The sequence below is a fragment of the Giraffa tippelskirchi genome, chromosome 4, assembly GCF_054371585.1.
Source record: "Giraffa tippelskirchi isolate mGirTip1 chromosome 4, T2T-mGirTip1v1.2.pri, whole genome shotgun sequence".
In the NCBI taxonomy this organism is placed as follows: Eukaryota; Metazoa; Chordata; class Mammalia; order Artiodactyla; family Giraffidae; genus Giraffa; species Giraffa tippelskirchi.
In genome coordinates, this window is record NC_137278.1 from 191,340,645 (window position 1) to 191,353,455 (window position 12,811).

Genomic DNA, 12,811 nt, shown 5'->3' on the forward strand with positions numbered 1-12,811 from the left:
CCACCACGGAAGCCCCCCAAATCAACTATATTTCAATAAAAAATAAATTTTTAAAAATTATTCAAAAATTCAATTTAGACCGGGCCTCCACAATCAGCGAACACCCAAGTGCCCTAAAGGAGCCCTACATGGCCTCTGGCCTGGCCGGGATGGGAGCTTCACTTTCTCTGTGAATCCTCCTTCCCCCAGCTCTGCCCACCCCCGATCCAGCCTCAGCTGCACATCTGGAGCCCAGCAAGCCAGGGCTCTCTCCTCTCTGCATCCAATTAAGACCTTCCCCAGTAGAAACACAGCCAGCCATCTTCCCAAGATTTTGGAACCGTACCGATCCATCTTTTTGTCTTATTTCCAATCTTAACTTCCAAACCGTCTCTGCACACAGCGGCAGAAATGGTAGGTGACAAACGTTAACATGTAAAGACTTGAAGGAAACTTTCACTGTCATCAGACGCTTTCCGGAATGACACGCAATGGAGAAGTTTTACAGACTGAGCAACTAAGTTGTTCCCCCCACCCTGCCCCCTCCAGCGGCTCACCTCCCTGGGGACCCAGGTGGCGGCTCCACGTGCTGTGCAGGTCTCGGGGGGGACAGGGGATCAGGAAAGCACACACGAGCACTAGGACCATGGAGACCACCAGCATCAGCAGAAAGATGGATGTGCGCACGTAGGACACGACGGAGGAGGCTGCCTTCTGCTCCAAGGCCCCCAGGGGCTCCAAGGGGTACCCCTCGGGGGTGACCTCGGAGAGACATGGCTTCCCAGCTCCTGAGACCTCGGCATCCGAGTCGGGCTCCGGTGCCTCCCCCAGCGGGCTCTTCCCGTTCTTGACCCCTCCGTTCTTCTGCTGCAGGTTAAGCACCAGATCATCTTCACTCTCGTCGCTGTCGGCCTGTGTGAGGGGATCGTACTCTCCCAGGTCCGGGCTCTTCTTCCCTGAAAAGACAGAAAGCCAGACGGTCAAGGGGGACTTGCAAGGAAGAACCCTCAGTCAACACGTGGAAACTGGAAGCACCTAGGAGAACACACAGAACAGAACAGGTCTAGGTTGACAAGCCTGGACCGTGGAGCCATCTATCAAAACAGATGCCAGTGAAAAGGGGGGAAGAATGGGGGAGAAAAAGAAAGAAAATCACAGTGTTCTGGAACAGGGGTCCCCAACAGGGAACTGGGTCACACAGCAGGAGGTAAGAGGTGGGTGAGCAAATGAAGCTCCATCTGTATTTATAGCCATTCCCCATCACTCGGCTTTCCCCTTGGCTCAGCTGGTAAAGAACCTGCCTGTCAATGCAAGAAATGCGGGTTCAATCCCTGGGTTACGAAGATCCCTGGAGAAGGGAATGGCAACCCGCTCTAGTACTCTTGCCTGGGAAATCCCATGGACAGAGGAGCCTGGCAGGCTACAGTCCATGGGGTTGCAAAGAATCAGACATGACTGAGCGTTTGTGCACGCACGCACATACACACTCCATCACTCACATCACTGCCTGAGCTCTGCCTTCTGTCAAATCAGCGGCGGCATTAGATTCTCATAAGAGCGCAAACCCTACTGTAAACAGCACATGAGAGGGATCTAGTATTCCACCAAACCAGTCCCTGGGGTCAAAAAGCTTGGGCACTGCTGTTCTAGAATTATCACTTTCTTGAGTTTAAGAACATTGGAAAAGAAACAGAAAATAGCTAACTTCAAATACTATTTAGTTTTCTTTAAGAAGTTCTGTTAGTTTGTGTGATTCTCAGTAACGAAAAGACCATGGCTCTTCCATGGGCCTTGCATACACCTAATGTGTGTATTTCCTTTGATTTTCTTAGAGTGGTGATGTTCCAATCTGTCCCATGACTCCTCTAAACTTTTAGAACCATTGTTCTCTGCACACCGCTCCTCACAGGCCAATATGTGTGACTTCCCAGTTGCTTCTGGGCTTCACAGGGGCACTAATGCTAAAGAACCCATCTGCCAATGCAGGAGACGTAAGAGACTCAGGTTCAATCCCTGAGTCGGGAAGATCCCCTCTAGGAGGAAATGGCAACCCACTCCAGTATTCCTGCCTAGAGAATTCCAAGGACAGAGGAGCCTGGTGGGCTACAGTCCATGGGGTCCCAAAGAGTTAGCACACAACTGTTAGCACACAACTGTTTCTACGGAAACCACAAAGAAAGTCAAATGCTGAAAGTCAACTAGAGACATCTTACCGAGAACTTAGTTTTGAGAACCTTCCTGAGAGTCTAACACCCTTTCAGTACATGTTTCAGTAAACAGTGGTTACCTGAAAATTGCTATTCTGATCCTGTAGGCTGGGAGTGGTGGAATCTAGCAGGCATGTGGAGACGGAGGACTTGTCTTGATACTGGTTTACACAATAAGCACCCCAGTTTTATTTAGACCATATCTTTGCTGGGGTGACAGGTGGCAGACATTTACGGGGGTGAAGGGGGTTAAACCTTCCTCCTCCCAAGCCGCCCCTGGCCCTAACTGCCAGCAACTGGAGGAGTTTATGCCTTTATTTCAGGCTTATTATGGTTGTTTAGTCACTAAGTCATGTCCAGTTCTTTTGCGACCCTATGGACTGTAGCCCAACAGGCTCCTCTGCCCATGGAATTTCCAAAGCAAGAATACTGGAGTGGGTTGGCATTTCCTTCTCCAAGGGATCTTCCCAACCCAGGGATTGAAACTGTGTCTCCTGCACTGCCTCTCCTGCATTGGCAGGCAGATTCTTTACCAATGAGCCACTGTTATGAAGATTAAATAACACATGCATGGTTCTTGGTGCTGACTTAAGAGTCACACTCAATAAATTTCAGCTTCTGTTGTTACTGTTGGTATTCTATTTCTCCTTTGCCCTCACCCCATCTCCTCATCCCCTGGTTAAATATCTCTACCTCTTCAACCCATTACTTGAAGAAGCATTATTTCAGGTGTCCATGACACCCTGGTCCCTCTCCTCTGGACACAATATGTCCATGATCTTCAAAGGACAGTTCCCAGACCTGAATACAGTCCCAGGGGTGCAGTCGGACCAGGGGAGGGCAGAGGGGCCACTACAATTCAAAACCTGTAACTAGGATCAAACCAGTCAATCCTAAAGGAAATCTACCCTAAATATTCATTGGAAAGACTGACACTGAAGCTAAAGCTCCAATACTTAGGCCACCTGATATAAAGAGCTGACTAACAGGAAAAGACCCTGACGCTGGGAAAGACTGAAGGCAGGACGATAAGGGGGCAACAGAGGATGAGATGGTTAGATAGCATCAGTGACTCAATGGACATGAATCTGAGCAAACTCCGGACATAGTAGAGAACAGGGAAGCCTCGTGTGCTGTAGTCCATGGGGTCACAAAGAGTCACGACTTAGCGGCTAAACAACAAGCACCACCACCTAGGATCAGGCCAGCTTTCTCGGTCGTCCCATCACACAACTGACTCAACTAAAACTCCAAAGCACTTTCTACATATGCTCAAGCCGTCCTACAATTACATGATTTTTAGCATCAAGTGAAAAATTTAGCATGGACACTAGCTGAATTCCATCTTCCTAGTCAGTTTCCAGCCCCCAACAAACACAGCCTAAAACAGCACCTCTGCCAAAGTGAAATTATGACTGTAATACTAGTGAACAAAACGGTTTAAAGGAAATCCATTTTCATTTTATGATATACTATCACAGGGAGGAAGAGAACTTGACTGCAAATGCTGCAGAGACTTGTAAATTCTTTAATAAATCTATAAAAATAAATTACAAGCATTCTTTGATAATCAAAGCCTCTGTCGAACTGGTCCCTCTAAAAAGATTATGTGCTGCTAGTTAATGATGGCACAGGATGGCCTTTCTGTCAGTCTCTCCCTAAAACCAGAGGGGAAGAAAAAGAAACAAAAATAGAAAAAGAATAAAAAAGGAAACAGCCACATCCCCAAACTGTAATTTATGAAAAGTCATTGCCAAAGGCAATGAAACTTGCATCCAACTGAGGAAGTGTAGTAAGAATAGGGACATACATCTCAGGTCTCCAGCAAGGAGCTGAGTTCACGGAATTAATAATGGTGATGACGTGGATGGCCAATGGAAATGCACTAAGAGCTACCACGCCAGGCCCGGGGCCTTGTGCTTACAGGGGTTAACCCATTTAATCCTCACAACCACCCCAGGAGGTAGGTGCCATTATTATCCCCATTTTATCAACAAGAAGGTTAAAATATAAAGATGTCAGTTGCCTAAGATCACAGAATTAACAAGAAAAGCCAGGATTCAACCTCAGGCAATTTGATTAGACTCCACGGCTCTAACCAAATCAGTTGCGCTGCCTCCCTTGCTCCCCAGATATAAAGCCAAACCAAATAATCTTTTGCTCGGAAAGACAAAGCTTGGGGGTCTCAGAAGCACCAATGAGTCTCGTTCAACATCACAGCATGAACAGCCAAGATAAGAGTGAAGAAGAAAGAGCACGAGCTTTCATCTTTACAAGGAGCAGGCTGGCAGCGTGGCAGGTTAGAAAAGGTAACATTGGCAGTTCTCAAGGGGCGGATTTTTTTGGACAGTGTGGGTCCAATCAGGAGACAGAAACCAGACAGTAATTCAAAGAGGGCAGTTTCATGCAGAGAATGATTAAACAGTGACAGGAGAGTAAATATAAATCTGGGAAGAGAAATCCAAAAGGTATCCTAGAATGGGGAGACTGTAGCCTAGTGGTATTTAAAGGGTCCAGATCCACGTTTACAGATCAGAAAACAAAAGTGAACATGGAGCTCAGGGTCAATAAACTGATAACTGGCACAAGAAACAAGGGACTTCCCCAAGGGCTTACAGTGTAAAGAATCCGCCTGCAATGCAAGAGACACGGGAGATGCGGGTTTGGTCCATGGGTTGGGAAGATCTCCTGGAGGAGGAAATGTCAACCCACTCCACTATTCCTGCCTGAAAAACCCATGGACAGAGGAGTCTGGTGGGCTACTGTCCATGCCATGGGGTCACAGAATCAGACATGACTGACCATGCACGCACAATAAGAAAAAAAGAAGTAAATGCTAAACCAGCATTCTGAGGCCTTGTGACAAATGCCAGCCTGTGACGAAAGCAACATCCACAAAGAAAGAGCACTGGTGGGAAAGGGATTTGAGTTGACAGCCTAGATTAGGTTCCAGCCTCAGCTGCCCAAATTCATCAGCCTCTGCCCACCAGTCAGCCAATAGCTGGCTGTAAAACAGCCACCCATCTAAATACAAATAGAAATCAGAATGCAGCCATCATTAGTACTCAGTCCATAAGCTACTGCAAAGTTCTACAAACATTCAAGAAAGAAATTACAACAAAACCCAGCAAACAAAAACCCAGCTACAGAACAAATGCTGGAAAAGTGATACCACGAAATGGAAGAAATAGTGAACAGACACTTCCCCCTAGAATCTAAGAAATTCAAGCAATTGCCTTCTCTGAAATAAGGGCTCACGGGAAAAACAGAACATTTCTAAGAAGAAATGATGATTCAACAGAGATGAAAAGTAAACAAGGAGGACTCGGGAAAATGATGGAAGGAAAGAACAAAACAATCTTACAAAGGATATCTTTATTGGGATCAGCAAAAAGAACTGAAATGGCTGAAAAGAGCATCAGAGATGTAAAGGTTAGACTGTGAAAATCAAGCAAGATGAAATGGAAATAACAAGGGCTGGCAGTCTTGAGCACTCACTATACTCTCTTTCAAGCCCTTTTACTGCCTTAGCTCAGGAAATTATCACAGCAACTCTTTGAGGCAGACACAATATTATCTCCATTTTAAAGATGAGGAAACTGAGGTTTGGAAGTTTAAGTAACCGGCCCATAGTTAAACAGCAAGTAAGTGATAGTACAAGGATTCAATCCCAGGCAGTCTGGCCTGAAGGCTGTACTATCGGTACTTCACAAGAAAAAGAGCAAGGTATTTAAAAGGACTAGAAAGAAAGGGACAGATATAGAGGACAAAAGTGATCCAATCTACACGTAACTGAAGAAAAGAACAGAAAAGAGAATGGAACCAAAAATGATTTAAAAGACATACAAATAAAGTTCCTGCAGTTAAGTGTTAGTTGCTCAGTCGTGTCCAACTCTCTGAGATCCCATGGGCTGCAGCCCACCAGGCTCCTCTGTCCATGGGATTCTCCAGGCAAGAATATTGGAGTGGGTTGTCATGCCCTTCTCCAGGAGATCCTCCCAGCCCAGGGATCGAACCCAGGTCTCCTGCACTGCAGGTGGATTCTTTACAATCTGAGCCACCAGGGAAGCCCATACGAAAAAGGTTCCTACAGTAAAGCAATACCTGAAACTGCAGAATAAGGTGCCCACTGAGTCTCAAGAAAAACTGATACAGAGCAATCAAAACTGAAATATATTCTTGTAAAGGCAAAGAAATTCAAGGACAAAGATAGAATCCTATGAGCAGCTAGTCAGCCCAAGAGGAAAAGAAGCAAGTCACTAGTGGTGGGAACAAAAATCAGGCTGACCTCTCCACAGTAAAACACATTACTAAATGATAGTGTGGCAATATGGAAAAATCCTCAGAGAAAGAAAACGGGACTGCAAAATCCAAGAACTGACCCAGACATGGTATTTCTGAAGTACAGAGGCAAGCACAAAAGATCACATACACTTTCTTTAAGGGATCACAGATTACAACCAGGGCTTGGCCAAATTACAGAGGAAAATAAATATTGACTTTTTTATTATTAATATGTATTTTTCCAGAACGTGCAAAGACAAACTTCCACTTAATTATTACAGCAAGTTTCAATTAGAGAAGTCCTAAGTAAAAATTTTTTCTATCTATTCACAGAAAAAGAGTGAAATATATAATACATCACTTGCCTAAAGTTACACTCAGGCTGAGGAGTAGACATCCAATCCATGCTTCAAAGCTCAGGGAACTTTACCAACCTCTTGTCTGCTGATTTCAGCCACCACCCACATTTTCAGTCAGTGAAAGGTTTTCAGAAAATAAAGAGAGGACACTGATTTTAGAATGTGCTCAGACGCTTGGTCGTGTCTGACTCTGCAATCCCATGGACTGTGGCCTGCCAGGCTCCTCTGTCCGAGTGGTTTGCCATTTCCTTCTCCAGGGGATCTTCCCGACCCAGGAATAAAACCTGTGTCTCTTACATCTCCTGCATTGCCAGGTGGATTCTTTACCACTAGTGCCACCTGGGAAGCCCGATTTCAGAATACATCGGTGTAAACAAGCTTTCCACGACTGTCACTTTTAGAAAGACAGAGGATGCTGGGCAAATAGCAATCCCAAAATGAGATAGAGGAAAATATCAATAGGAAAGAGACGCAACTGTACCAGCCCCAAGTGTTTTCAGGAAAACATACTATAATATATCCTACTCTATGACATGCACTATACTTTACACAGACTATCGCCTACACTCTACTGCAACTAAAGGTAAATCATTCCCATCATGAATTAGTTTATCCAAGGGCACAGAATCATTCCAAGTTACACATAATAAAACAAACCATTACAATAACATTATGCTCTTCTATTCCCTTCAGTGTTTGACCTTTAAACTTTTAAATGGACTAAAAATATATATTCTTAAGAGATAAGTTGCCCCACTGGCTGCGTTATGAATCTCACATTGTCCTTCTGTTACTAATTAACTGCATTCTACACACGTCGGCCAAATGTCTTTCCATCTTGAGCTTGATGAAAGGATACGCAACTGAAAGACATCCCAGGAAATGTTCTTTCTCCACCAGGTTGATGGACACTGGCCATAAGCACATTACATCAGGCCTCCTTCCAGTGACCACATTTGTAAAGATTGTGGTGCTAATGATGAAGATAATAATGGCTGACATTTACTGAATAATTAACACATATCAAAAGTCAACAAACTTCTCAAGCACATCCATCTCTTTTACTATGCCAAATAACCCTGCTGCTGCTGCTAAGTCGCTTCAGTCGTGTCCGATTCTTAGCGACCCCAGGGACTGTAGCCCACCAGGCTCCGCCGTCCCCAGGATTTTCCAGGCAAGAGTACTGGAATGGGGTGCCATTGCCTTCTCCGCCAAATAACCCTACTGTGTGGCTAACAGTGAAAGGTTCCATAATGATATTATTACTACATATGAAGAAACTAAAGGTTAAAGAGAATCTGATAAAGAGTGGATTAATCCAAGTCGGTCTCATGCTCTTCACCACCATTCTATTCTGCTTCCTTACACATAAAAATAGTGAGGATGTCATTGTGGTGATTTTGCAATATCTACAAATATCAAATCATTAGTACACCTGAAACTAATACAATGTTATATGTCAATGATACTCAATGTAAAAAAAAAAAAAAAAAGGTTGTTAATTAAAGTAACATGATACAGTAGTCAAAACATGATAACAGTTTCACAGACCCAATTACAGGGTACCCAAAAAGAGCTATCAGAAAGCAACTTTTATCTAATATAAAAGCTAACAGTTGTATTTGTGGTAGAAGGGAGAAAGGGCAAGAGGCAGAAAAGCAAAAGCACGAGCGAAAAACCCAAAAGACCCACATCACCTAAAAGCCGTTGTACCTGGGGCTAAACTCAACATTCGAAAAAGGAAGATCATGGCATCTGGTCCCATCACTTCATGGCAAACAGATGGGGAAAAAGTGGAAACACTGTCAGATTTCATTTTCTTGGGCTCCAAAATCACTGCAGACAGCGACTGTAGCATGGAATTAAAAGATGCTTGCTCCTTGGAAGAAAAACCATGAGAAACCTAGACAGTGTATTAAAAAGTTGAGACATCACTTTGCTGACAAACGTCTGTATGGTCAAAGCTATGGTTTTTCCAGTAGTGACGTACGGATGTGAGAGTTGGGTCATAAAGAAGGCTGAGCACCGCAGAATTGATGCTTTCAAACTGTGGTGTTGGAGAAGACTCTTGAGAGTCCCTTGGACAGCCAGCAGATCAAACCAGTCAATCCTAAAGAAAATTAATCCTGAATATTCATTGGAAGGACTGATGCTGATCCAATACTATGGCCACCTGATGCAAAGAACTGAGTCATTGGAAAAGACCTTGATGCTGAGAAACATCGAAGGCAGGAGGAGAAAGGGGACGACAGAGGACGAGACAGTTGGATGGTATCACCAACTCAATGAACATGAGTTTGAGTAAGCTCTGGGAGCTGGTGATGGACAGGGAAGCCTGGCATGCTGCAGTCCATGGGGTCACAAAGAATAGGACACGACTTAGCGACTGAACAACAACAACCTGGGCCTAAAAGTATCAAGAGTACCTGAGTCCTGAGGGCCCTACTGCTGTCCATACACACAGGTCCAGGACCAGACTGTGCTTCCCCTACCCGGTCAGCTGACACACTTACTGCAACTGAATACTCCAGAAGTAACGGTGAAGCCTCAGCATGCAAAAGAGCTCAAGAGTTTCAAAAGCAAGATTTTTTGTTTTGCATTTCCAGCCTTTGAGAATGACAATTAACTATGCTAGAGGGGTGGGGAGGAGGGGAAGAATCTAAAAGAAAAGGAGAAACAAAGCTAAATATGTCTGACATCCCACTACCCCTTGGGAGGATGTCTATGCTATACTGAGAGTCATGTCTGACTCTTTGTGATCCCATGGACTATAGCCCGCCAGGCGCCTCTATCCATGGGATTCTCCAGGCAAGAATGCTGGAGTGGGTTGTCATTTCCTGCTCCAGAGGATCTTCCCAACCCAGGGATCCAAGCCGAGTCTCCTGAGTGGAGTCTTTACCACTGTGTCACCTGAGACACACTGGGTCCCTCATGGGAGGACACTATCCTACACTAAGGATACACAAGGCTACTCTCTTCAAAATAAATTCTGCAGGTAAAGGGTTATCCCCATTCTATTCCAATGTTACATACACACCCCAACAGAGAGATCAACATTCCTTCCAAAGTTCTAATGAGACCATATGCAAAGGAAAAGTGTCTGAAGTCATGAAATATGGGGACAGAAATGCAAATTCATATCAAATTCACAACCAACCCAGTGTCACTCGAGGCACAATATAGCAGACTGGAAACTCCTTGAGAAGAAGGACCTTCCACTGGGTATCTGCCAGACACCCAATCAGCCCTTTCTACCCACGCTGAGGAAGCAACTGCGTTTCTCACTAACAACTTAAGATTATCAGCAAACAAACAGTTTATAGTTTAATGTTTAAAATGTATTTAGGTGGGACTTCCTTTCCTTGGTGGTCCAGTGGTTAAGACTTTGCGTTCCAACACAGAGGGTGTAGGTTTGATCCCTGGTGGGGGAGCTAAGATCCCCCATGCCTCACAGCCAAAAAAAAAAAAACAAAAAAACATAAAACAGAAGCAATACTGTAACAAATTCAATAAAGACTTTAAAAATGGTCCACATCAAAAACAGCAACAACAAACAAACTTATTTAGATAAAAGCATAAATTTTTCTAAAGCCTTAAAATCTAATATTTATTTGAGCAGAATAAATATACTTTTATTAAAATAGCAAGTTTCTAGCAGGACAGTTCCATCCTGGAGGTTTAAAAGGAAAAACAAAAACTTGGAGTTGTTGCCCCCAAGTACTGAATTAGCTCTGCAAGTTGACTTCACCACTAGAGCCTCCTTAAAAGAATATTCCATCCATTATCTGCAACTTACCGGTGCAAATAAATTACCCTCATAAATGCTCAGGCTTGAAAGCCTGAGGCTGAACAAGTGAAACCCAAGGCCCAGGATCTAGAGTCGGAAGACCCCGCATGTTCAAGTCCAGTTTTTTCCTATGCTGTTTGTGCGACCCTGGACAAATCAATTTGCCAAATAATTTTTTAGGAGAGGAAATACCTGTTCCATCTACCTCACCGCAGCATCAATGTTGTCATTAAATGGAGAGGCTGCTCCAAAGGGGTCACTCGCCATCCTGCCGCCCCCTTGCCCCTAACCCCCAGTCCAGCCCAAGATGGAACGAGTTAGAGACCCTCCCGTAGGTCTTTCGCGGCGCTCGGGAAAGGATGCTAACCTCATCGCCCTCCCCTGGGGACAGCGGCGACGCGCGCTCTGACATCCGCCGCCGCCGCCGCCGCCACAGCGCCAGGCCACCATCCCGGCGCGCCTTCAGGGTTCCTCTCCCCGCGTTTCCTAGGCTCGCCCCGCGCCGGCGACCCCCGACCCGCCGGGCGCCTCTTTTGCCCCCTGGTGGCGCGTGGACCCCAGCCCGCGGGGGGCTGCATCGTCTCGCCTCCGCGCGCCTGCAGCTCCGCTCGGGTTTGGGGCCAGGCCCCATAGGCTTCGCCCCCAGGAGCCTGGAGTCCCCACCTCCCCAAGTCCGGCGGGGGCGGGGTGGTCGCGAGGTTGCAGCTTACCGGGGAGCTTAAGCGCCCTGGACAGCACGGTCGCCATGGTGGAGGCCCCGGTGCGCGTGCGCGCGCTCGCGTCCTGCCGGGAAGTGTAGTTCGCAGTCGAGGTGCGCGGGGCCGGGACCTGAAAAGGTGGGAGCTGGGCGGCGTGGCAGGGCCTGGAGGAGGCGCCCGCTGCCGCCTCTGTGCCCACGTGCGCGCTCCTGGCCCTCCAGCCCGCCCCTCCGGGACAGATGCCTTACTGGACAGGTCACGTCACCGCTCTGAGGCTCACTCTCCTCCTCCGTGAAATGGGGACCTGATACAGCCCACGGGCTTGCAGTGAGCATTGAATGAGACAATAGATAGGAGGCAAGGGTTGTGAAATAGGCCTGGGCTTTGGAGTCAGACGGGTTTGAATTCCGCCCGCATCCCTCACTCGCTGGGCCATCTAGGGCAAGTCACTTGTATGACTAAGCTTCAGCTTAGATATGGAGATAATAGCACCTATTTCAGGAGCATATTGTGAGGATGATATTACATAATCTATTTAAACGCGCAGCACACAGCAGGCACCTAGTAAGTGTGTTCTCCACGTTTCTCAGGTTAAAGGCAAGGTTCCCCCTGGAGCTCTAAGCTTCATCTCTGGTTACCAGTTCTTTCCAGGGATCCACTCAGCTCCCTACCCCGCAGCTTCTAGCTTGAAGGGTCTAAGGACACAAAATCAGGCCTGTTTCTTCCCCTCAGGCACCAAGAGGTAGGCATTTTAGTCTACGAATCCTGAAGACATTATTTATCTTAGAACTGAAGCAGACCTTAGAGGCGCCTTGTTTTACTGAAGAGAAAACAGATCTATAGAGGTGATGTGACTTCTTAGTGGCAAACAAAAGTTCTAAGAGATCTCTCACTTGGACTGCCTCATTCACATGAGAAACAGTCCTAGGACTGTCCTGTGGGGGTAGTCCCAGCATTCTCACAGTTATCCCCACCACACTTTACCCCACACAAAAATATAATATCACTCATGACGACAGAGGGAAGATTCTGGAGCCAGGCTGTGCGTGCATGGGCATGCGTGCTGAGGTGCTTCAGTCTTGTTCCACTCTTTTCGACCCCATGGACTGTAGCCCAGCAGGCTCCTCTAACCATGGGATTCTCCAGGCAAGAATACTGGAGTGAGTTGCCATGCCCTTCTTCAGGGGATCTTTCCCACCCAAGGATCAAACCTGGGTCCCCCATATTGCAGGTGGATTCTTTAGCTTCTGAGCCAACAAGGAAGCCCTCCTGAGAATTAAATGGACACATGCAAAGCACACAGAACCATGTGTGGCACTGCGTGTTTTGTGTTAGCTCTCCTTTTTATTAATAATTTATTACTTTTTGACAATGTAATAACTTAATAATAAATTTAATAATACTTTAAGAGATTAGCACTTTAGTTGTTTATTCTTTGTGTGTACTACCATTCCCAAAATGTCCACTGACACTTCTCTGGAGGGATGATTAAAAACC

General features: G+C 46.0%; 1 protein-coding gene across 7 annotated transcripts in view; it reads right to left on the reverse strand.

Annotated features, from left to right (window-relative positions):
* The window catches only part of FAM234B (family with sequence similarity 234 member B), a 105,631-nt gene that overhangs the window by 28,888 nt on the left and 63,932 nt on the right, over positions 1-12,811 (reverse strand). For 3 of the 7 annotated variants that reach the window (XM_081589251.1, XM_081589252.1, XM_081589250.1), the window contains one exon: positions 537-935. In XM_081589251.1, the coding sequence (XP_081445377.1) occupies positions 537-642 (106 nt within the window). In that variant the 5' untranslated portion in view covers positions 643-935. Of the gene's footprint in view, positions 1-536; positions 936-10,983; positions 11,383-12,811 lie in introns of those variants that run through there. The other 4 variants (XM_081589246.1, XM_081589247.1, XM_081589248.1 and 1 more) reach the window with 2 other exon arrangements.